Raw genomic sequence first — 23,440 nt, 5'->3', positions numbered from 1 at the left:
GAGTAGTTGCCACCAGGTCAAAAATGACCAATGTTTGCACTTATGCTACTGCCCCGAGTATTCAATTTTTTATTTATTTTTTTTTTTTTTTTTTAAATCCGCCATATGGTTCCAAAGATGTGGGGCTTTTTATTTCGAGGCTCACATATACGAAGCAAGTGCTGCTCACAGGATCCTCGGGGGTGTGTGTTTAGGTGAGCCACACCCCATCAAAAATAGCACTAAATAAAAAGGCACATGTCTCTGGAACCATATGGCACACTTAAAAAAATTAAACAATACTCAGGGCAGTATAAATGTATAACGGGTGGAGAAAGGTTGAATTTAACGGACTCAAGTCTTTTTTCAACCTATATAAATATGTACTAGGAAATAATAACTTTGGACCATTCATTTACGTGGCTACAAAGAGCCTCTCTCTCTCAGACCTGGTATACTTGTTCATTACACAGGCAGCCCTATAATTTTGCTGGTAACTGTGTAATGCCTCATTTTACCAGTAGTGGTGCTGTAGGTGAACTCTTGTTTTTTTTGTAGGGGTTTTTTTTTTTTTATCTGTTGTAAATGCCGCCGTTCTCCTGAATCCGGCGATGTTTTTCTTTTGTTCCTGCTCCTCTCCGTTCCTGAGATATGGCCTCATCTTCCTTGTCTTTTTATCAACTGGGTGTGATCCTCAACTTTTCTTATGGACCACTCCCACTTGTCTAAAAAGAGTAACTTCATATACAAAAAAGAGACCATATCTCAGGAACGGAGAGGCGCAGGAACAAAAGAAAAACATCGCCGGATTCAGCAGAAGGGCGGCGTTTATACCAAGTAAAAATTACATATTTGCTGTAAATTAAAGGTCTTCCTTAACAAATTGATTTATACTGGTAAATTATGTTATGCCTAGCCAATAATGTTTAGATAACTGGGTTTCCAGACTGGATTTAGATGACTCCAAGCCCTCGCTCTACATTTCAGTAACATGTGTCCCTCACCGTCCTCATTCGCCAAGTCCTAACCGGTCAACGGCGCCCTCCTTCACATCTCCGGAATCCAGACAGGAAGGGGCTTGTAATATTTATGGCGCCGCATGCTAAAGTATCAGTAGGGGGATCCGGCTTCCAAGTGATGCAATTTATTTACAAACAGAAAAAAAAAAACATAGACATGCCTCTTTTTGGCACGGAGATATCAGTCGTAGCTCTGAAGCGCGATGGTGGCGCAGCTCGCATTCATGATACATAAATACATCCCGATGTGGCCGGTCTGAATCTGGGGGTTAACAGACGCATTCGCTCTCCATCCGTCCGTCCATCCATCCAGCTCTTTTATTATTCTGCGTTGATCCCATGGAACTCTCAGCTGTCTGCCCATTGTCTTTAGTTAGGTCACTATTATTTGCACGGTCTACATGTATGAGTCTTCATCACATTCACGCCCAGCCGTTACTCCAGCTCTTTGGGTAGTGGTACCTGTAATAAACCAAATACAGTAATTAGTCGTCGGCACTAATTTCACTTTTAGGATTATATGAAAGTGGAGTATAAAAATTTGCACTGCTGCCTACTTTCCAAAAAAATCTCTATATATAAAAGTGAATGTGTGTATGTATGTATGTATGTATGTATGTGTGTATCATCAACCAATCACAAAGCAGCAGAGTGGGACACCAACCAATCACGAAGCATCAGAGTGGGACGCGGATGGAGAACGGGGCTGAGGACGGATACAGCAGGACAGTGCATGGAGAGTGGGGCTGTGGAGGAAGAGAGCGGTGCTGTGGAGGGAGAGAGCGGGGCTGTAGAGGGACAGCGGGACACGGATGTAGATCACGGCTGCGGAGAGATAGAACGGGATGGCGGGTGGAAAGGAGAGCGGCGCTGTGGAGGGAGAGAGCGGGAGAGCAGGGTTGTGGAGGGAGAGAGCGGGGCTGTGGAGGGAGAGAGCGGGAGAGCAGGGCTGTGGAGGGACAGCGGAACACGGATGTAGAGCACGGCTGCGGAGGGATAGAACGGGATGGCGGGTGGAGAGAAGAGAGCGGGGCTCTGGAGGGAGAGAGCAGGGCTGTGGAGGGACAGCGGGACACGGATGTAGAGCGCAGCTGTGGAGGGATAGAACGGGACGGTGGGTGGAGAGAAGAGAGCGGGGCTCTGGAGGGAGAGAGCGGGGCTGTGGAGGGACAGCGGGACACGGATGTAGAGCGCGGCTGTGGAGGGATAGAACGGGACGGCGGGTGGAGAGAAGAGAGCGGGGCTCTGGAGGGAGAGAGCAGGGCTGTGGAGGGACAGCGGGACACGGATGTAGAGCGCGGCTGTGGAGGGATAGAACGGGACGGCGGGTGGAGAGAAGAGAGCGGGGCTCTGGAGGGAGAGAGCAGGGCTGTGGAGGGACAGCGGGACACGGATGTAGAGCGCGGCTGTGGAGGGATAGAACGGGACGGCAGTTGGAGAGCAGGGCTGTGGAAGGAGAGAGCGTGATGGCGGCTGGAGAGTGGGGCTGTTAAGGAAGAGAGCGGGACCCACAGTTAGGTACTATGCCCGGGCAACGCCAGGCTCTTCAGCTAGTACATATATAAAAGAAAAAAAATTATACTCGCCTCCTGGAATAGCGTCACGCCATTATTCTCTACCCTGCGGCACCTGCTGGATCCCTGGCATCATCATCCAGCTGGGACGTCACGTGAGAACTGCAGCTAATCCATGGCCACTGATCAACTGCAGCGTTCACATTTCATCTCAGAACCTCTGCCAAAGTGTGCAGGTTGTAGCCCATTAATTTCCAATGATTGGCTGCAGCGCTCACGTGATGCCTCTGACAGATGTTGTTCTCGGCCTAGTGTAGGAAACTTTGGCACCAGTCTGGAAGACAGGTATCTTATTTTTTTTCCACCTCCCCAGGGCCATTAATAAGATGTTAACCAATAATGGACAATCCCATTAAGTTTCATCATCAAGGTGGTGTGTAAGCCTTGTTTAAAGACGTAAAAATATGAAAAACATTTGGGTCGATTTATCAAAAAGGCAGGAACAGTATGAAAAATGTAGTCTAAAATATTTATCAACCACATCAAACATATACCGTACATCCACCCAAATATCATCTTACCGCTTTCAGATAGGCCACGTTACTCTGGCGTATATCTTGAAGAAGCTCATCTCTTGGCGTCAAGTTAACAACAGGAGGTGGGCGATTCCTTGGCACGGGCTTCAAGGTTTTTATTACGTCTTTAAGATTGGTTTTCTCTGACCGCTCTGAATTTTGAGATGCACTTGTCTGGGGTTTTGCCCTTTTGAGCTGTATCATGTCTCGCAAACTAGTCTTATCTACTTCATCTCTTAACTTTTGGGCGGTGGATTTTGTTTGAAATTTTTTAAGCTTGACTTCTTGGAAAGGCGGAGGCTCAGAATTGCACTTATTTTCCAAGTTAAACTCTACCCTGTTCTGTTTACTTTTTCTAAGTGGCGGCACTGGAATTTTTGGTTCCTCTGGAATCGGTGACATTCTTGAGTTGGAAGTTGGGGGTGGCATCCTGGAAGCTGGAGTTGGCGGTGGTTGGTTCAACATCGCCCAAAGTTCTGGAGGAATTCCCATACTTAGACCATTTTCCAATATATTAATGATCTCTTCCTGTTCTTTAACTTGTTGCTGTTGTTGTTCTTCTTTTCTTTTCTGCCTTTGCTTGTCCAGATTTCTACTTAGCAGATTAGTGACCACCATTCTTGGACCTGGCAGCTCGAATTGGTAACCCATTTTCAACAACGTGTTATTGGCCTTCAGAAGTCTTGCAATTTCCATCTCGGCATGGTGACCCAACATATTTCTTTGATTGTGAAACCTCAGCTCGGTCAAGGACTCGTTGAACTGAAGACATCGCACAATGGCCACAATTCCTTTTCCAGTAATAAAATTAGATTCGATGTTTAAGGTGGTAATGCTTCTGTTTTCTCGTAACATATTGGCCAGGTTGAAGGCGGCATTCTCATCGGCTCCTACGTTTGTCATACTGAAAGTCTTTACGTGTTTGTTTTTCTTCAAAGCGTTGATGAAGTCCAACAGCATCTCCTTTGGAATATTCTCGATGTTGTTTAAGTTGACTTCTTTCACATCTGAACTGTTCTCCCGGATGTTCTGCAATGTTCTATCCAAGTTGGTTTGATTTCCAGAAGGCCTCGCGCTCATCTTGATAAAACTGGAGTCCATTGCTAATTTCTTGGGTATATTTAATTTTGAGATCTTCCCCGGTGGTTTATTAACCTCAGCTTTTTCAGCCGGGTCTGGGGCTTCATCGGCGGTGGGACTTCTCTTCTCTTCTTCTGGTTCTGGTTCCTTCTTCACAACCTCTTCCTTCTGTGGGGATTCCAGACAATTCTCCTCAACTTCTTCAGTGCCCTTCTTGTCTTTTTCCGATTCTGTTTCTGCCTTGCTGTTTTGATTTGTTTCTGTCTCTTCTTCTGTCTCATCGGTCATCTCATTTTCTATGTCACAAACTTCTTCCAAGGTTTCATTATGACTTTCTTCAGGTTCTTCAGGTTCTACTTCATTTTCTTGGTTATCTTGGCCATTGGTTGTCTTCTCTTCTTGTTGCATCTCCTCCTTCTCCTCCACTCTTGAAATTATTCTCTAATATTAAAAACATAATATTTATGATGAGTTTTGAAATGTCACAGATACAAATAATATTGAAATTAATACAAAACTGTAGTACAGAAAGTCAATACGCTGCACTCTATAGACAAATGTTGATTAGTAACAAAATAGACACCACAGTAGGAAAATAATAAAATATTGTATCAATCTTCATATAATGACAATAATGAAATCAAATAATGTACATATTAAATTATTCCTAGTATGTCATAGATTTGAATGGAAATCATTCAGTACTGTAATAGAAACGAACCACTATGTATGGACAATCAAAAATATAAAGACAATGGGACTGGAATATATATTTAAAAAAAATTATTTTTTTTTTCTTTTATTCTTTAATGAGTTCAATTCAGGCAATCATAAAAATAGTGTAAAAGCAAGTGCCAATGGCAAACCAAAAAAATATACAATCACAATATACATATATATGATCATTCATACGGACTAATAAAATGTATCGCAATATAATATAATATATCTCCATATCACACACAGATATCAATAAAGGATTAAGTGTATAAAATATAAACAATATATAAGCTAGAAAATATATCAAATTACCACATACCACAGCAGAATAATTCTATCCACAATTGGGTTATAAACTAGTATATAAATCCATATTAGTAATATGCCATAGTAGTGAATAGACCTGTAACACAGTGTGTGACCATATAATGATACTCAAACTATGTGAGCCAATGTGAATATAACATACCCGTAGTGTGGAGACAGCCTCAAGGTATTGCCCGGCACTCCCCATAGTTTGAGTATCATTATATGGTCACACACTGTGTTACAGGTCTATTCACTACTATGGCATATTACTAATATGGATTTATATACTAGTTTATAACCCAATTGTGGATAGAATTATTCTGCTGTGGTATGTGGTAATTTGATATATTTTCTAGCTTATATATTGTTTATATTTTATACACTTAATCCTTTATTGATATCTGTGTGTGATATGGAGATATATTATATTATATTGCGATACATTTTATTAGACAGTCCGTATGAATGATCATATATATGTATATTGTGATTGTATATTTTTTTGGTTTGCCATTGGCACTTGCTTTTACACTATTTTTATGATTGCCTGACTTGAACTCATTAAAGAATAAAAAAAAAAAAAAAATTTTTTTTTTAAATATATATTCCAGTCCCATTGTCTTTATATTTTTGATTGTCCATACATAGTGGTTCGTTTCTATTACTCTATAGACAAACTAGAGACCTCTCTAGATGGGAGGTGTCCAGTTTGTAAAAGGTTGGTGGTTGTCCCATGCAAAGAAGGTCCACCAGATCTCCTGCACCACTCTTCGTTCAATCTAACAGAGAGGGGAAGAGGCAAAAACCAGTAGGGCACAGTCATAACTAACCAGCCGAAACAGCCAACAACCATTGGCCAATACAGGTGAGAGTGGTCAATGTGTGCTAGTCACCTGATCATATTAAAGCACTTAAAGGGAAAGTGTCACCATAAAATGTTCTAGTCTTTTAAATAGGTTTTTAGGATAAATCTACATATTTTATTTTTTTTCTGTTTTATTTGTTTTTCATGTAACTACACAAAAAAAAAACAAAAATCATGCAATTTTCGCATTGACCACTAGGCCTAATATTAGATTCCTGCTTCCTGTTCTTCACATTTGCAGTAATAGACTGAAGCAGACCCTATTTATTTATATAGAATCATCGTTTGCTGTAATTATGGGTAAAGATCATAATGAAGATAGGAGGAGGAGGTGAGCTGTGACATCCGCTATTGTGAATGGTGGATCCTGTGTTATCTACTGTATATAGAGGTGTTACCAGTTATTGTACAGGAGGAGGAGGTGAGCTGTGACATCATCAATTGTGAATGGTGGATCCTGTGTTAAGTACTGTATATAGAGGTGTTATCATTCATTGTACAGGAGGGGGAAGAGGTGAGCTGTGACATCATCTATTGTGAATGGTGAATCCTGTGTTAAGTACTGTATACAGAGGTGTTGTCAGTCATTGTACAGGAGGGGAAAGAGGTGAGCTGTGACATCACCTATTGTGAATGGTGGATCCTGTGTTTTCTACTGTATATAGAAGTGTTATGAGTCATTGTAGAGGAGGGGGGTGGTGGATCCTGTGTTAAGTACTGTATATATAGGTGTTATATCAGTCATTTTACAGGAGGGGGAGTAAGTGAGCTGTGACATCACCTATTGTGAATAAATTATGGATCCTGTGTTATCTACTGTACATAGAGGTGTTATCAGTCATTGTACAGGAGGAGGTGAGCTGTGACATTACCTATTGTGAACGGTGGATCCTGTGTTATCTACTGTATATAGAGGTGATATCAGTCATTGTACAGGAGGAGGAGGAGGAGGTGAGCTGTGATGTCACCTATTGTAAATGGCGGATCCTGTGTTATCTACTGTATATAGAGGTGTTATCAGTCATTGTACAGGAGGAGGAGGTGAGCTGTGACATCACCTATAATGAATGGCGGGTCCTGTTATTTACTGTATATAGAGGTGTTATCATGAGAAAAAAATAAACTGAAAGCAAGTAAAAATAATAAGGGAAATTACCATCCTCATTTATTCTCTTGGGTGAATTGCAGTAATGTAAAAGCGGACAGCTGGAAGGGTCATGTGAGCAGCTGCTATTCTGACAGCTCTGACTATACTGTCTCTATACGTGCCATATAACATGTCAGGTATTCGTATAACAGACTCATCATGTGACACCAATGACTACAAGTCTCAGCATAAAACATTCAGTAGTGAGGGCAGTAAATGAAATATGCCATATCGGTTGCAGTAACTACATCCGTCACTAAGAAGCTGACCTAATAATTGGGGTTCCCTTATGTTCCACATTGAGCTTTTGGTGAGTTTTTGATGCTGCAGATTTTCTGCACCTATTAATGAAAATAAGTTACTTCCTTTAAAAAAAAAAAAATACGGAATGTTTATTATATTGATTTTAATGTCTTTTTATCGATTATAGTAAAACTGGCTGATGATTAGAACTTATCTTCTCGGTACCGAGAAGTGATTCTAGCAATGAAAAGATGGACAATGACCTGACATGGCTTCCATGAAAGTGACAGAGAGGGGATGGAAGGATTATTATTAAAGGATAATTTTTGGACTTTGGAGGAAAATAAGGAAAATAACCCACAAACTTCCAGTCTTTTGACTTTCTTTCGTATACATCACAGAAACTTATATCATCGGCACAACTGCAACTTTGTAAAAAGTTTGATACTTTAGATTTAACGTTGATTTTACTTATTTTCTGCAGTATTTTGATTTTTTTTTTTGTCTTATAGTATAATTTGTTTCTTTAGCCCTTTCTTTAGTTTTTTTTTTTCTTAGCCCTTTAGTGACTTCTTTTATATCTTTAGCCCTAGTTTGACTTTTTTCTCACCCTATGCTACATTATTTTTCTTTTATTACCCTGTGCTATTTCTTTTTTAGCCCTTTAGTGATTTTTTTTTTAAATCTTTAGCCCTAGTTTGACTTTTTTTCTCATCCCATGCTAGTTTACTTCTCTTTTACATATTTTGTTCTTTTGCCCTGTTTACCGTTATTTCATTTTTTTAGCCCTTAATAATTTTTTTTATCTTTAGCCCTAATTTGACTTTTTTCTCGCCCTATGCTACTTTATTTTTCTTTTATCTTTTTTTCTTTTGCCCTCTTTAACCTCGATTTTTTTTATCTTTAGCCCTAATTTGACTTTTTTCTCACCCTATGCTACTTTATTTTTCTATTACCTATTTTTCTTTTGCCTTGTTTATCCTTTGTTATTTCTTTTTTTTTACCCTATAGCGTGACATTTTTTTTTTCCAGTCGGTGCCATCTTACCTCTGATGGCAGAAGCGTAACAGGAACTCTTTCCTCCTCCAACATCCGTTTAGATTCCTTCTCCCAGTGCAAATAATCGATGAGCGATCTGTGGTCAAATTGCCCAGTGGGTGCTTTCTCCGTCTGGTCCCTTTGGATCATGCCCACTGGTACTTTCGGATCTGGTGCCAGGACCTCCATTTCGCTCTGGAGCTCCTTTAGCTCTTCTGGAGACAAATTGGCCAAAATCTCATCTTCGTCAATATCTGCAAACAGTTCATCCAACTCGGAGTCTTGGCTGTGCTGAGACATGGTTAATTTTTACGGTCCACACGGCGAGAGATACAGGCGGTTACGGTGCAGCGTGTTGCGTTCTCCAAGAGGAAGCCACCATGAGTGACTGAAGCGACGGTCACTTCGGCTGAGGCCGGTGCTATATTAAGCTCTGGAGGACCTCCTAGAGAATTTATGTCACTGCTGCCATGTCCTGTTTTCAGCAACTGGTGTCAGCTGTGCAAACGCTTTGACATTTGAGTACAGCTGGTTCTCCCCCTCGTCATTGCGTAATGCGTAGTGGTCATTTTCTAGAGCGTTCCAGGGATAGACCGGTTCATGGAGCTTTCTGCGCGGTCACCGGAGTGCCACTACAAGTGAAGAGGCTTATGCAGGAGACGTATTATTGCTATCGACATAGATACAGGCAAAAGCACAAGGATGCAGCCTCGCACTTGCATTCACCATCGCCGATCATTGGATTACGGATCAGAGATAACAGATGAACACTTGGCCAAACAACGGAATAAAATCAGATCCATCACACTGGCGAAAAGTGATGGAATAAAAACGTTGCACTCCTCAACAAGACCATGGATAGCCCAAACCTAGACTTGTCTAAAAATGCCTCGCAATAAATTTTCACATTTTTAGACACATTTGCTTATTTTTGGAAAACCGCTGGGTTCGCTTTACTTGCGTCTCCATTTTGTCACATTTTGGAGCATGTTTTAGGCTATTCCAGCAAAGTTCCTCTGTAAACAAGAAGCCACGCCCACTTTCTGGATGAGCTGCAAAGTGATTAAAAAGGACCTGTCATCAGGTCAAAAGTGACCATTTTTTTCTCTTATTTGATGCTCTCCTGAGAAATCCTTTTTTTTTTTTATTTAAATCCACCCTACGGATCCAGAGATATGGACCTTTATCTTTAGTGATAACTTATATGGTCTTTACAAGGGGGGCGGTGCTCACGGAATCCTCAGGGGTGTGTCCTGAGGACTCTCTGCACCCTGTGAGCTCTGCCTCTCTGGTAAAGACCATCACAATTAGTAATAAATAAAAAGACCTGTGTCTCGGGAATCATATGGCGGATTAAAAAAAGGGAAAAGGAAATTGAAAACTTAGGAGACCAGAAAGAAAAAAAGTAAAAGAAAAAACTGGCCACTTTTGACTTTGTGACAGGTCCATTTTAAACACTTAAAAAATTAGATACGAACATTTCCAAATTTAGAGGCATGCTGACTATAGTAAAATTTCCCCTACGTGATTCTTACCGGAAACTGTAGTTGTTGGAGGGATGAGAGTCTGACGTCGGCCGCTGTTGCTACTCTTCTGATTTGTGCGCGCCGCACCCCAGGCGCCGCCACAGCGCACAGCACTTAGGGCCCGGCCGGCGGCCGCAGCACACATTACTTGGGGCCCAACGACTAGAAGCACAGGAGTGGGGCCCCTGACATGCGGGCCCCCCTTCTGTACTGCTGTTCACCGGGCCCCATACAGCAGTAAGGGCTGTCATGCCCTGATGGCGGCCCTGGATGAGACTGCTTTACCATTTGTTTGTTCTTGTCTGGAATCTGCTATGTAAATGTAATACATACAGTATGTTACTGTTTGTATATGGTGTTGTTCGGTGTAAAATGTCATTATGCATTTTTGTTTTTTCCTGGATAAGCAGGATAATGGTTTGCCAGTACTCGGCAGCATGTCCTGTCACCATAACTGATTAGTTTCTTGATTGACAACTAAGAGAAGGAGGTGCCACCATGAGTTCAGGCCCATGAGGAGCCGCACTCTGACATTGAAGTGTACATCATGACCCCTAAATGCTTCATCACGTTGGGTCAAGGTAGAGAGGAGATGAAATAAGGGACTGGTTTGGCACCAAGGTGGCAGAGTGTTTGTGCGTGGCATAAAAGAGACATGCGGTTGGCATTGGCCTATTTGAAGAGTTAGGGACTGTCCATCAGAGGAGTGCTGATGATCTTAGAGCCGGTGTGGACTTGTTAGTCAGGGAATATTGAAGCCTGTTGAATGAAGCGGAGTGTTCTTTGTAGGAGGGGCGACGGTGACGCGGGGCCTGTATAGACGCTGTTCTGTGTATCACATGGCACTTTTTAGGACAACCTACTGTTTAAGAGTTAACACTATGATATGGCGGAGCAAGACCAAGAGACTGAAGTCAGGATCTTTGGAGACCTGACCTATAAATTCGTTACCAATTGGGGCATGGTTTAGTCTAGCGGTGGAAGAGGGTGGAAGGAAAATTTTCTGGAGAAAGTGTGGGCAAAGAGAGTTGTCAACAGGGAAGGAATCAGCCTGGGAGAGAGGCAGGGCAGGTTAGGCCAGGATGGACTCCAGAGAGGCTGTGAAGGACATCATCATAGGAGGACTTTATGAACATTGTGCAGCTGAAAACGTTATGCCCTGAGATCTATAGTTTCGTCTATCTGGTTCCGGCTTGTTGGGTGGTGGAAGCGTGTAAGAAGGGAGTTATTATTGAAGGTCTCCTCGAAATAGAGACTTGAATAGCAGTGACCTTGACCTCCCCTTTGGTCGCATGTGGATAGTGTGTTGCAAAGTTTAATGCAAACTGGTGTCAGGCAAATGCCATCTACAGGTCTGTGTGAGGGACCATAAGCCTAAGGTCCATGTGAAGCTAACAAAGGCTTGGGAACGTCATACATATTGGAAACTGAGGATTGTTCAGGTTGTGTCACATGGCTAGAACTGCAACCACCAAGCTCCTGTGCCTAATGTGAGATTTGCAACCATCAAGCTTGTTGTGTCTCCGTGAAAAGTGTAGTCCTTCTGTTTTTATCAACTTTGGTCTGCCATTTCTTTCAGGAGGGGGCAATCAACTTCCATCTCAATCCAGGAGCTATATTACATGAATCTTGATATTATCAGATAGCCACATCCATGCAGGCTCGGACTGGCCCACCGAGGTATCGTTGGATCCCTCGGTGGGCCCCGCCCCCGAATGTCACTGTCACTCACAGGTCACAGTCACTGGTCGCTTGAGTCGTACCTGTGTTGTGACTGAGTCACTGATGAATCAGATCATCCAGCTCCGGCGCCGCCCCGATCACGTCTGCCCGGCCCCTGGCCCGCCCGTACAGTGCGGCACCCGCCTCCGCCATTCGACTCAGCCACACACAGCACAGCACACAGGGCAGGAAAGCAGCGCCGACTCCACCCCTGGTGTCCCTCCTCACGTGACCGCGTTGTCTGTGTGCAGCCCGGGAACGCGCGCTGCCTCTGCAGAACCACCTCGGCTGCCTGACTGAGTCTGCATGATCTGATCCAGCGCTGCGCTGCTGCCTGCTGCTGCATTAATGTAAGTAAAAGTGCAGTGCCACCCACACTGCCACCAATGTACAGGAGGACTCTGGAGGAATGCTGCGCTGGGCCTTGCAATGGGCCCCCCTCTGCCTGGTCTGTGTAGTGGGCCGGGCCCCCTCTGCCAGGGCCTTGTAGTGTGCCCCCCCTACTTGGGCTGTGTAGCGGCCCCCCTCTGCCTGGGCTGTGTAGTGTGCCCCCCTCTGCTTGGGTCATGTATTGGCCCCCCTCTACCGGGCCATGTAGTGGGCCCCCCTCTACCGGGCCATGTAGTGGGCCCCCCTCTGCCAGGGCCTTGTAGTGGGTCCCTCTCTGCCTGGGCTGTGTAGTGGCCCCCTCTGGTATCATGTCTATGTTGTAAGCTCCATTCAAAATCAATGAATTATTCGCTCACAATTTGTTTCTGTCAAATCAACTCCAAAGAAATCAAATGTACATCAGGGAATTCACACAGGGAAGAAGCCACAGTTATGTTCAGAAAGTGTGATATGTACATTTTTATTTCAGCATCAAATTTACAGGGGAGAAGCCATAGTTACATTCTGCGTGTAAGTAGTAAGTATCGTATCTATGTAGTAAGCTCCGTTCTGGTATCATGTCTATGTAGTAAGCTCCGTTCTGATATCATGTCGATGTAGTAAGCTCCGTTCTGGTATCGTGTCTATGTAGTAAGCTCCGTTCTGGTATCATGTCTATGTAGTAAGCTCCGTTCTGGTATCATGTCTATGTAGTAAGCTCCGTTCTGGTATCGTGTCTATGTAGTAAGCTCCGTTCTGATATCGTGTCGATGTAGTAAGCTCCGTTCTGGTATCATGTCTATGTAGTAAGCTCCGTTCTGGTATCATGTCTATGTAGTAAGCTCCGTTCTGATATCATGTCGATGTAGTAAGCTCCGTTCTGGTATCGTGTCTATGTAGTAAGCTCCGTTCTGGTATCGTGTCTATGTAGTAAGCTCCGTTCTGATATCATGTCGATGTAGTAAGCTCCGTTCTGGTATCATGTCTATGTAGTAAGCTCCGTTCTGATATCATGTCGATGTAGTAAGCTCCGTTCTGGTATCGTGTCTATGTAGTAAGCTCCGTTCTGGTATCGTGTCTATGTAGTAAGCTCCGTTCTGGTATCGTGTCTATGTAGTAAGCTCCGTTCTGGTATCATGTCTATGTAGTAAGCTCCGTTCTGATATCGTGTCGATGTAGTAAGCTCCGTTCTGGTATCGTGTCTATGTAGTAAGCTCCGTTCTGGTATCGTGTCTATGTAGTAAGCTCCGTTCTGGTATCATGTCGATGTAGTAAGCTCCGTTCTGGTATCATGTCGATGTAGTAAGCTCCGTTCTGGTATCGTGTCGATGTAGTAAGCTCCGTTCTGGTATCATGTCTATGTAGTAAGCTCCGTTCTGGTATCGTGTCGATGTAGTAAGCTCCGTTCTGGTATCATGTCGATGTAGTAAGCTCCGTTCTGGTATCGTGTCGATGTAGTAAGCTCCGTTCTGGTATCATGTCGATGTAGTAAGCTCCGTTCTGGTATCATGTCGATGTAGTAAGCTCCGTTCTGGTATCATGTCTATGTAGTAAGCTCCGTTCTGGTATCATGTCTATGTAGTAAGCTCCGTTCTGGTATCATGTCGATGTAGTAAGCTCCGTTCTGGTATCATGTCTATGTAGTAAGCTCCGTTCTGGTATCATGTCTATGTAGTAAGCTCCGTTCTGGTATCATGTCTATGTTGTAAGCTCCGTTCTGGTATCATGTCGATGTAGTAAGCTCCGTTCTGGTATCATGTCGATGTAGTAAGCTCCGTTCTGGTATCATGTCGATGTAGTAAGCTCCGTTCTGGTATCATGTCGATGTAGTAAGCTCCGTTCTGGTATCATGTCGATGTAGTAAGCTCCGTTCTGGTATCATGTCGATGTAGTAAGCTCCGTTCTGGTATCGTGTCTATGTAGTAAGCTCCGTTCTGGTATCATGTCTATGTAGTAAGCTCCGTTCTGGTATCGTGTCTATGTAGTAAGCTCCGTTCTGGTATCATGTCTATGTTGTAAGCTCCGTTCTGGTATCGTGTCGATGTAGTAAGCTCCGTTCTGGTATTATGTCTATGTTGTAAGCTCCGTTCTGGTATCATGTCGATGTAGTAAGCTCCGTTCTGGTATCATGTCGATGTAGTAAGCTCCGTTCTGGTATCATGTCTATGTAGTAAGCTCCGTTCTGGTATCATGTCTATGTAGTAAGCTCCGTTCTGGTATCATGTCTATGTTGTAAGCTCCGTTCTGGTATCGTGTCGATGTAGTAAGCTCCGTTCTGGTATCATGTCGATGTAGTAAGCTCCGTTCTGGTATCCTGTCGATGTAGTAAGCTCCGTTCTGGTATCATGTCGATGTAGTAAGCTCCGTTCTGGTATCATGTCTATGTAGTAAGCTCCGTTCTGGTATCATGTCTATGTAGTAAGCTCCGTTCTGGTATCATGTCTATGTTGTAAGCTCCGTTCTGGTATCATGTCGATGTAGTAAGCTCCGTTCTGGTATCATGTCGATGTAGTAAGCTCCGTTCTGGTATCATGTCGATGTAGTAAGCTCCGTTCTGGTATCATGTCGATGTAGTAAGCTCCGTTCTGGTATCATGTCGATGTAGTAACCTCCGTTCTGGTATCATGTCTATGTAGTAAGCTCCGTTCTGGTATCATGTCGATGTAGTTATCTCCGTTCTGGTATCATGTCGATGTAGTAAGCTCCGTTCTGGTATCATGTCGATGTAGTAAGCTCCGTTCTGGTATCATTTCTATGTAGTAAGCTCCGTTCTGGTATCATGTCGATGTAGTAAGCTCCGTTCTGGTATCATGTCGATGTAGTAAGCTCCGTTCTGGTATCATGTCGATGTAGTAAGCTCCGTTCTGGTATCATTTCTATGTAGTAAGCTCCGTTCTGGTATCATGTCGATGTAGTAATCTCCGTTCTGGTATCATGTCGATGTAGTAAGCTCCGTTCTGGTATCATGTCGATGTAGTAAGCTCCGTTCTGGTATCGTGTCTATGTAGTAAGCTCCGTTCTGGTATCGTGTCTATGTTGTAACCTCCGTTCTGGTATTATGTCGATGTTGTAAGCTCCGTTCTGATATCGTGTCGATGTAGTAAGCTCCGTTCTGGTATCGTGTCTATGTAGTAAGCTCCGTTCTGGTATCGTGTCTATGTAGTAAGCTCCGTTCTGATATCGTGTCGATGTAGTAAGCTCCGTTCTGGTATCGTGTCTATGTAGTAAGCTCCGTTCTGGTATCGTGTCTATGTAGTAAGCTCCGTTCTGGTATCATGTCTATGTAGTAAGCTCCGTTCTGGTATCATGTCTATGTTGTAAGCTCCGTTCTGGTATCGTGTCGATGTAGTAAGCTCCGTTCTGGTATTGTGTCTATGTTGTAAGCTCCGTTCTGGTATCATGTCGATGTAGTAAGCTCCGTTCTGGTATCATGTCGATGTAGTAAGCTCCGTTCTGGTATCATGTCGATGTAGTAAGCTCCGTTCTGGTATCATGTCTATGTAGTAAGCTCCGTTCTGGTATCATGTCTATGTAGTAAGCTCCGTTCTGGTATCATGTCTATGTTGTAAGCTCCGTTCTGGTATCATGTCGATGTAGTAAGCTCCGTTCTGGTATCATGTCGATGTAGTAAGCTCCGTTCTGGTATCATGTCGATGTAGTAAGCTCCGTTCTGGTATCATGTCGATGTAGTAACCTCCGTTCTGGTATCATGTCGATGTAGTTATCTCCGTTCTGGTATCATGTCGATGTAGTAAGCTCCGTTCTGGTATCGTGTCTATGTAGTAAGCTCCGTTCTGGTATCGTGTCTATGTAGTAAGCTCCGTTCTGGTATCATGTCTATGTAGTAAGCTCCGTTCTGGTATCATGTCTATGTTGTAAGCTCCGTTCTGGTATCGTGTCGATGTAGTAAGCTCCGTTCTGGTATTATGTCTATGTTGTAAGCTCCGTTCTGGTATCATGTCGATGTAGTAAGCTCCGTTCTGGTATCATGTCGATGTAGTAAGCTCCGTTCTGGTATCATGTCTATGTAGTAAGCTCCGTTCTGGTATCATGTCTATGTTGTAAGCTCCGTTCTGGTATCGTGTCGATGTAGTAAGCTCCGTTCTGGTATCATGTCGATGTAGTAAGCTCCGTTCTGGTATCATGTCGATGTAGTAAGCTCCGTTCTGGTATCATGTCGATGTAGTAAGCTCCGTTCTGGTATCATGTCTATGTAGTAAGCTCCGTTCTGGTATCATATCTATGTAGTAAGCTCCGTTCTGGTATCATGTCTATGTTGTAAGCTCCGTTCTGGTATCATGTCGATGTAGTAAGCTCCGTTCTGGTATCATGTCGATGTAGTAAGCTCCGTTCTGGTATCATGTCGATGTAGTAAGCTCCGTTCTGGTATCATGTCGATGTAGTAAGCTCCGTTCTGGTATCATGTCGATGTAGTAACCTCCGATCTGGTATCATGTCTATGTAGTAAGCTCCGTTCTGGTATCATGTCGATGTAGTTATCTCCGTTCTGGTATCATGTCGATGTAGTAAGCTCCGTTCTGGTATCATGTCGATGTAGTAAGCTCCGTTCTGGTATCATTTCTATGTAGTAAGCTCCGTTCTGGTATCATGTCGATGTAGTAAGCTCCGTTCTGGTATCATGTCGATGTAGTAAGCTCCGTTCTGGTATCATGTCGATGTAGTAAGCTCCGTTCTGGTATCATTTCTATGTAGTAAGCTCCGTTCTGGTATCATGTCGATGTAGTAAGCTCCGTTCTGGTATCATGTCGATGTAGTAAGCTCCGTTCTGGTATCATGTCGATGTAGTAAGCTCCGTTCTGGTATCATGTCTATGTAGTAAGCTCCGTTCTGGTATCGTGTCGATGTAGTAAGCTTCGTTCTGGTATCGTGTCCATGTAGTAAGCTTCGTTCTGGTATCATGTCGATGTAGTAAGCTCCGTTCTGGTATCATGTCGATGTAGTAAGCTCCGTTCTGGTATCATGTCGATGTAGTAAGCTCCGTTCTGGTATCATGTCTATGTAGTAAGCTCCGTTCTGGTATCATGTCGATGTAGTAAGCTCCGTTCTGGTATCATGTCTATGTAGTAAGCTCCGTTCTGGTATCATGTCGATGTAGTAAGGTCCGTTCTGGTATCATGTCGATGTAGTAAGCTCCGTTCTGGTATCATGTCTATGTAGTAAGCTCCGTTCTGGTATCATGTCTATGTAGTAAGCTCCGTTCTGGTATCATGTCTATGTAGTAAGCTCCGTTCTGGTATCATGTCGATGTAGTAAGCTCCGTTCTGGTATCATGTCGATGTAGTAAGCTCCGTTCTGGTATCATGTCTATGTAGTAAGCTCCGTTCTGGTATCATGTCGATGTAGTAAGCTCCGTTCTGGTATCATGTCGATGTAGTAAGCTCCGTTCTGGTATCGTGTCTATGTAGTAAGCTCCGTTCTGGTATCGTGTCGATGTAGTAAGCTCCGTTCTGGTATCGTGTCGATGTAGTAAGGTCCGTTCTGGTATCATGTCGATGTAGTAAGCTCCGTTCTGGTATCATGTCTATGTTGTAAGCTCCGTTCTGGTATCATGTCGATGTAGTAACCTCCGTTCTGGTATCATGTCTATGTTGTAAGCTCCCTTCTGGTATCGTGTCTATGTAGTAAACTCCGTTCTGGTATCGTGTCGATGTAGTAAGCTCCGTTCTGGTATCATGTCGATGTAGTAAGCTCCGTTCTGGTATCGTGTCGATGTAGTAAGCTTCGTTCTGGTATCATGTCCATGTAGTAAGCTTCGTTCTGGTATCATGTCGATGTAGTAAGCTCCGTTCTGGTATCATGTCGATGTAGTAAGCTCCGTTCTGGTATCATTTCTATGTAGTAAGCTCCGTTCTGGTATCATGTCGATGTAGTAAGCTCCGTTCTGGTATCATGTCGATGTAGTAAGCTCCGTTCTGGTATCATGTCGATGTAGTAAGCTCCGTTCTGGTATCATTTCTATGTAGTAAGCTCCGTTCTGGTATCATGTCGATGTAGTAATCTCCGTTCTGGTATCATGTCGATGTAGTAAGCTCCGTTCTGGTATCATGTCGATGTAGTAAGCTCCGTTCTGGTATCGTGTCTATGTAGTAAGCTCCGTTCTGGTATCATGTCTATGTTGTAACCTCCGTTCTGGTATTATGTCGATGTTGTAAGCTCCGTTCTGATATCGTGTCGATGTAGTAAGCTCCGTTCTGGTATCATGTCTATGTAGTAAGCTCCGTTCTGGTATCGTGTCTATGTAGTAAGCTCCGTTCTGATATCGTGTCGATGTAGTAAGCTCCGTTCTGGTATCGTGTCTATGTAGTAAGCTCCGTTCTGGTATCATGTCTATGTAGTAAGCTCCGTTCTGGTATCATGTCTATGTAGTAAGCTCCGTTCTGGTATCATGTCTATGTTGTAAGCTCCGTTCTGGTATCGTGTCGATGTAGTAAGCTCCGTTCTGGTATTATGTCTATGTTGTAAGCTCCGTTCTGGTATCATGTCGATGTAGTAAGCTCCGTTCTGGTATCATGTCGATGTAGTAAGCTCCGTTCTGGTATCATGTCGATGTAGTAAGCTCCGTTCTGGTATCATGTCTATGTAGTAAGCTCCGTTCTGGTATCATGTCTATGTAGTAAGCTCCGTTCTGGTATCATGTCTATGTTGTAAGCTCCGTTCTGGTATCATGTCAATGTAGTAAGCTCCGTTCTGGTATCATGTCGATGTAGTAAGCTCCGTTCTGGTATCATGTCGATGTAGTAAGCTCCGTTCTGGTATCATGTCGATGTAGTAACCTCCGTTCTGGTATCATGTCGATGTAGTTATCTCCGTTCTGGTATCATGTCGATGTAGTAAGCTCCGTTCTGGTATCGTGTCTATGTAGTAAGCTCCGTTCTGGTATCATGTCTATGTAGTAAGCTCCGTTCTGGTATCATGTCTATGTAGTAAGCTCCGTTCTGGTATCATGTCTATGTTGTAAGCTCCGTTCTGGTATCGTGTCGATGTAGTAAGCTCCGTTCTGGTATTATGTCTATGTTGTAAGCTCCGTTCTGGTATCATGTCGATGTAGTAAGCTCCGTTCTGGTATCATGTCGATGTAGTAAGCTCCGTTCTGGTATCATGTCTATGTAGTAAGCTCCGTTCTGGTATCATGTCTATGTTGTAAGCTCCGTTCTGGTATCGTGTCGATGTAGTAAGCTCCGTTCTGGTATCATGTCGATGTAGTAAGCTCCGTTCTGGTATCATGTCGATGTAGTAAGCTCCGTTCTGGTATCATGTCGATGTAGTAAGCTCCGTTCTGGTATCATGTCTATGTAGTAAGCTCCGTTCTGGTATCATGTCTATGTAGTAAGCTCCGTTCTGGTATCATGTCTATGTAGTAAGCTCCGTTCTGGTATCATGTCTATGTTGTAAGCTCCGTTCTGGTATCATGTCGATGTAGTAAGCTCCGTTCTGGTATCATGTCGATGTAGTAAGCTCCGTTCTGGTATCATGTCGATGTAGTAAGCTCCGTTCTGGTATCATGTCGATGTAGTAAGCTCCGTTCTGGTATCATGTCGATGTAGTAAGCTCCGTTCTGGTATCATGTCGGTGTAGTAAGCTCCGTTCTGGTATCATGTCGATGTAGTAAGCTCCGTTCTGGTATCATGTCTATGTAGTAACCTCCGTTCTGGTATCATGTCGATGTAGTTATCTCCGTTCTGGTATCATGTCGATGTAGTAAGCTCCGTTCTGGTATCGTGTCTATGTAGTAAGCTCCGTTCTGGTATCATGTCTATGTAGTAAGCTCCGTTCTGGTATCATGTCTATGTAGTAAGCTCCGTTCTGGTATCATGTCTATGTTGTAAGCTCCGTTCTGGTATCGTGTCGATGTAGTAAGCTCCATTCTGGTATTATGTCTATGTTGTAAGCTCCGTTCTGGTATCATGTCGATGTAGTAAGCTCCGTTCTGGTATCATGTCGATGTAGTAAGCTCCGTTCTGGTATCATGTCGATGTAGTAAGCTCCGTTCTGGTATCATGTCTATGTAGTAAGCTCCGTTCTGGTATCATGTCTATGTAGTAAGCTCCGTTCTGGTATCATGTCTATGTTGTAAGCTCCGTTCTGGTATCGTGTCGATGTAGTAAGCTCCGTTCTGGTATCATGTCGATGTAGTAAGCTCCGTTCTGGTATCCTGTCGATGTAGTAAGCTCCGTTCTGGTATCATGTCGATGTAGTAAGCTCCGTTCTGGTATCATGTCTATGTAGTAAGCTCCGTTCTGGTATCATGTCTATGTAGTAAGCTCCGTTCTGGTATCATGTCTATGTTGTAAGCTCCGTTCTGGTATCATGTCGATGTAGTAAGCTCCGTTCTGGTATCATGTCGATGTAGTAAGCTCCGTTCTGGTATCATGTCGATGTAGTAAGCTCCGTTCTGGTATCATGTCGATGTAGTAAGCTCCGTTCTGGTATCATGTCGATGTAGTAACCTCCGTTCTGGTATCATGTCTATGTAGTAAGCTCCGTTCTGGTATCATGTCGATGTAGTTATCTCCGTTCTGGTATCATGTCGATGTAGTAAGCTCCGTTCTGGTATCATGTCGATGTAGTAAGCTCCGTTCTGGTATCATTTCTATGTAGTAAGCTCCGTTCTGGTATCATGTCGATGTAGTAAGCTCCGTTCTGGTATCATGTCGATGTAGTAAGCTCCGTTCTGGTATCATGTCGATGTAGTAAGCTCCGTTCTGGTATCATTTCTATGTAGTAAGCTCCGTTCTGGTATCATGTCGATGTAGTAATCTCCGTTCTGGTATCATGTCGATGTAGTAAGCTCCGTTCTGGTATCATGTCGATGTAGTAAGCTCCGTTCTGGTATCGTGTCTATGTAGTAAGCTCCGTTCTGGTATCATGTCTATGTTGTAACCTCCGTTCTGGTATTATGTCGATGTTGTAAGCTCCGTTCTGATATCGTGTCGATGTAGTAAGCTCCGTTCTGGTATCATGTCTATGTAGTAAGCTCCGTTCTGGTATCGTGTCTATGTAGTAAGCTCCGTTCTGATATCGTGTCGATGTAGTAAGCTCCGTTCTGGTATCGTGTCTATGTAGTAAGCTCCGTTCTGGTATCATGTCTATGTAGTAAGCTCCGTTCTGGTGTCATGTCTATGTAGTAAGCTCCGTTCTGGTATCATGTCTATGTTGTAAGCTCCATTCTGGTATCGTGTCGATGTAGTAAGCTCCGTTCTGGTATTATGTCTATGTTGTAAGCTCCGTTCTGGTATCATGTCGATGTAGTAAGCTCCGTTCTGGTATCATGTCGATGTAGTAAGCTCCGTTCTGGTATCATGTCGATGTAGTAAGCTCCGTTCTGGTATCATGTCTATGTAGTAAGCTCCGTTCTGGTATCATGTCTATGTAGTAAGCTCCGTTCTGGTATCATGTCTATGTTGTAAGCTCCGTTCTGGTATCATGTCGATGTAGTAAGCTCCGTTCTGGTATCATGTCGATGTAGTAAGCTCCGTTCTGGTATCATGTCGATGTAGTAAGCTCCGTTCTGGTATCATGTCGATGTAGTAACCTCCGTTCTGGTATCATGTCGATGTAGTTATCTCCGTTCTGGTATCATGTCGATGTAGTAAGCTCCGTTCTGGTATCGTGTCTATGTAGTAAGCTCCGTTCTGGTATCATGTCTATGTAGTAAGCTCCGTTCTGGTATCATGTCTATGTAGTAAGCTCCGTTCTGGTATCATGTCTATGTTGTAAGCTCCGTTCTGGTATCGTGTCGATGTAGTAAGCTCCGTTCTGGTATTATGTCTATGTTGTAAGCTCCGTTCTGGTATCATGTCGATGTAGTAAGCTCCGTTCTGGTATCATGTCGATGTAGTAAGCTCCGTTCTGGTATCATGTCTATGTAGTAAGCTCCGTTCTGGTATCATGTCTATGTTGTAAGCTCCGTTCTGGTATCGTGTCGATGTAGTAAGCTCCGTTCTGGTATCATGTCGATGTAGTAAGCTCCGTTCTGGTATCATGTCGATGTAGTAAGCTCCGTTCTGGTATCATGTCGATGTAGTAAGCTCCGTTCTGGTATCATGTCTATGTAGTAAGCTCCGTTCTGGTATCATGTCTATGTAGTAAGCTCCGTTCTGGTATCATGTCTATGTTGTAAGCTCCGTTCTGGTATCATGTCGATGTAGTAAGCTCCGTTCTGGTATCATGTCGATGTAGTAAGCTCCGTTCTGGTATCATGTCGATGTAGTAAGCTCCGTTCTGGTATCATGTCGATGTAGTAAGCTCCGTTCTGGTATCATGTCGATGTAGTAACCTCCGTTCTGGTATCATGTCTATGTAGTAAGCTCCGTTCTGGTATCATGTCGATGTAGTTATCTCCGTTCTGGTATCATGTCGATGTAGTAAGCTCCGTTCTGGTATCATGTCGATGTAGTAAGCTCCGTTCTGGTATCATTTCTATGTAGTAAGCTCCGTTCTGGTATCATGTCGATGTAGTAAGCTCCGTTCTGGTATCATGTCGATGTAGTAAGCTCCGTTCTGGTATCATGTCGATGTAGTAAGCTCCGTTCTGGTATCATTTCTATGTAGTAAGCTCCGTTCTGGTATCATGTCGATGTAGTAAGCTCCGTTCTGGTATCATGTCGATGTAGTAAGCTCCGTTCTGGTATCATGTCGATGTAGTAAGCTCCGTTCTGGTATCATGTCTATGTAGTAAGCTCCGTTCTGGTATCGTGTCGATGTAGTAAGCTTCGTTCTGGTATCGTGTCCATGTAGTAAGCTTCGTTCTGGTATCATGTCGATGTAGTAAGCTCCGTTCTGGTATCATGTCGATGTAGTAAGCTCCGTTCTGGTATCATGTCGATGTAGTAAGCTCCGTTCTGGTATCATGTCTATGTAGTAAGCTCCGTTCTGGTATCATGTCGATGTAGTAAGCTCCGTTCTGGTATCATGTCTATGTAGTAAGCTCCGTTCTGGTATCATGTCGATGTAGTAAGGTCCGTTCTGGTATCATGTCGATGTAGTAAGCTCCGTTCTGGTATCATGTCTATGTAGTAAGCTCCGTTCTGGTATCATGTCTATGTAGTAAGCTCCGTTCTGGTATCATGTCTATGTAGTAAGCTCCGTTCTGGTATCATGTCGATGTAGTAAGCTCCGTTCTGGTATCATGTCGATGTAGTAAGCTCCGTTCTGGTATCATGTCTATGTAGTAAGCTCCGTTCTGGTATCATGTCGATGTAGTAAGCTCCGTTCTGGTATCATGTCGATGTAGTAAGCTCCGTTCTGGTATCGTGTCTATGTAGTAAGCTCCGTTCTGGTATCGTGTCGATGTAGTAAGCTCCGTTCTGGTAT

General features: G+C 43.5%; 1 protein-coding gene across 1 annotated transcript; it reads right to left on the bottom strand.

Moving 5' to 3' along the window:
- Positions 1–806: 806 nt before the first annotated feature.
- LMOD3 (leiomodin 3) lies at positions 807–8,881 on the bottom strand. Its single transcript, XM_073569589.1, has 3 exons — positions 8,499–8,881; positions 3,094–4,608; positions 807–1,460 (listed from the first exon to the last, which is right to left on the bottom strand). The coding sequence occupies exons 1-3, from the start codon at positions 8,787–8,789 to the stop codon at positions 1,434–1,436; spliced, it is 1,833 nt and encodes a 610-aa protein (XP_073425690.1). The 5' UTR covers positions 8,790–8,881; the 3' UTR covers positions 807–1,433.
- Positions 8,882–23,440: the final 14,559 nt, after the last annotated feature.

This window comes from Dendrobates tinctorius, unplaced genomic scaffold, assembly GCF_039654945.1.
Source record: "Dendrobates tinctorius isolate UK_male_01 unplaced genomic scaffold, ASM3965494v1 ptg000027l, whole genome shotgun sequence".
NCBI lineage: Eukaryota > Metazoa > Chordata > Amphibia > Anura > Dendrobatidae > Dendrobates > Dendrobates tinctorius.
The sequence above is the reverse complement of the archived record's forward strand: the minus strand, read 5'-3'. Positions and strand labels throughout refer to the sequence as shown.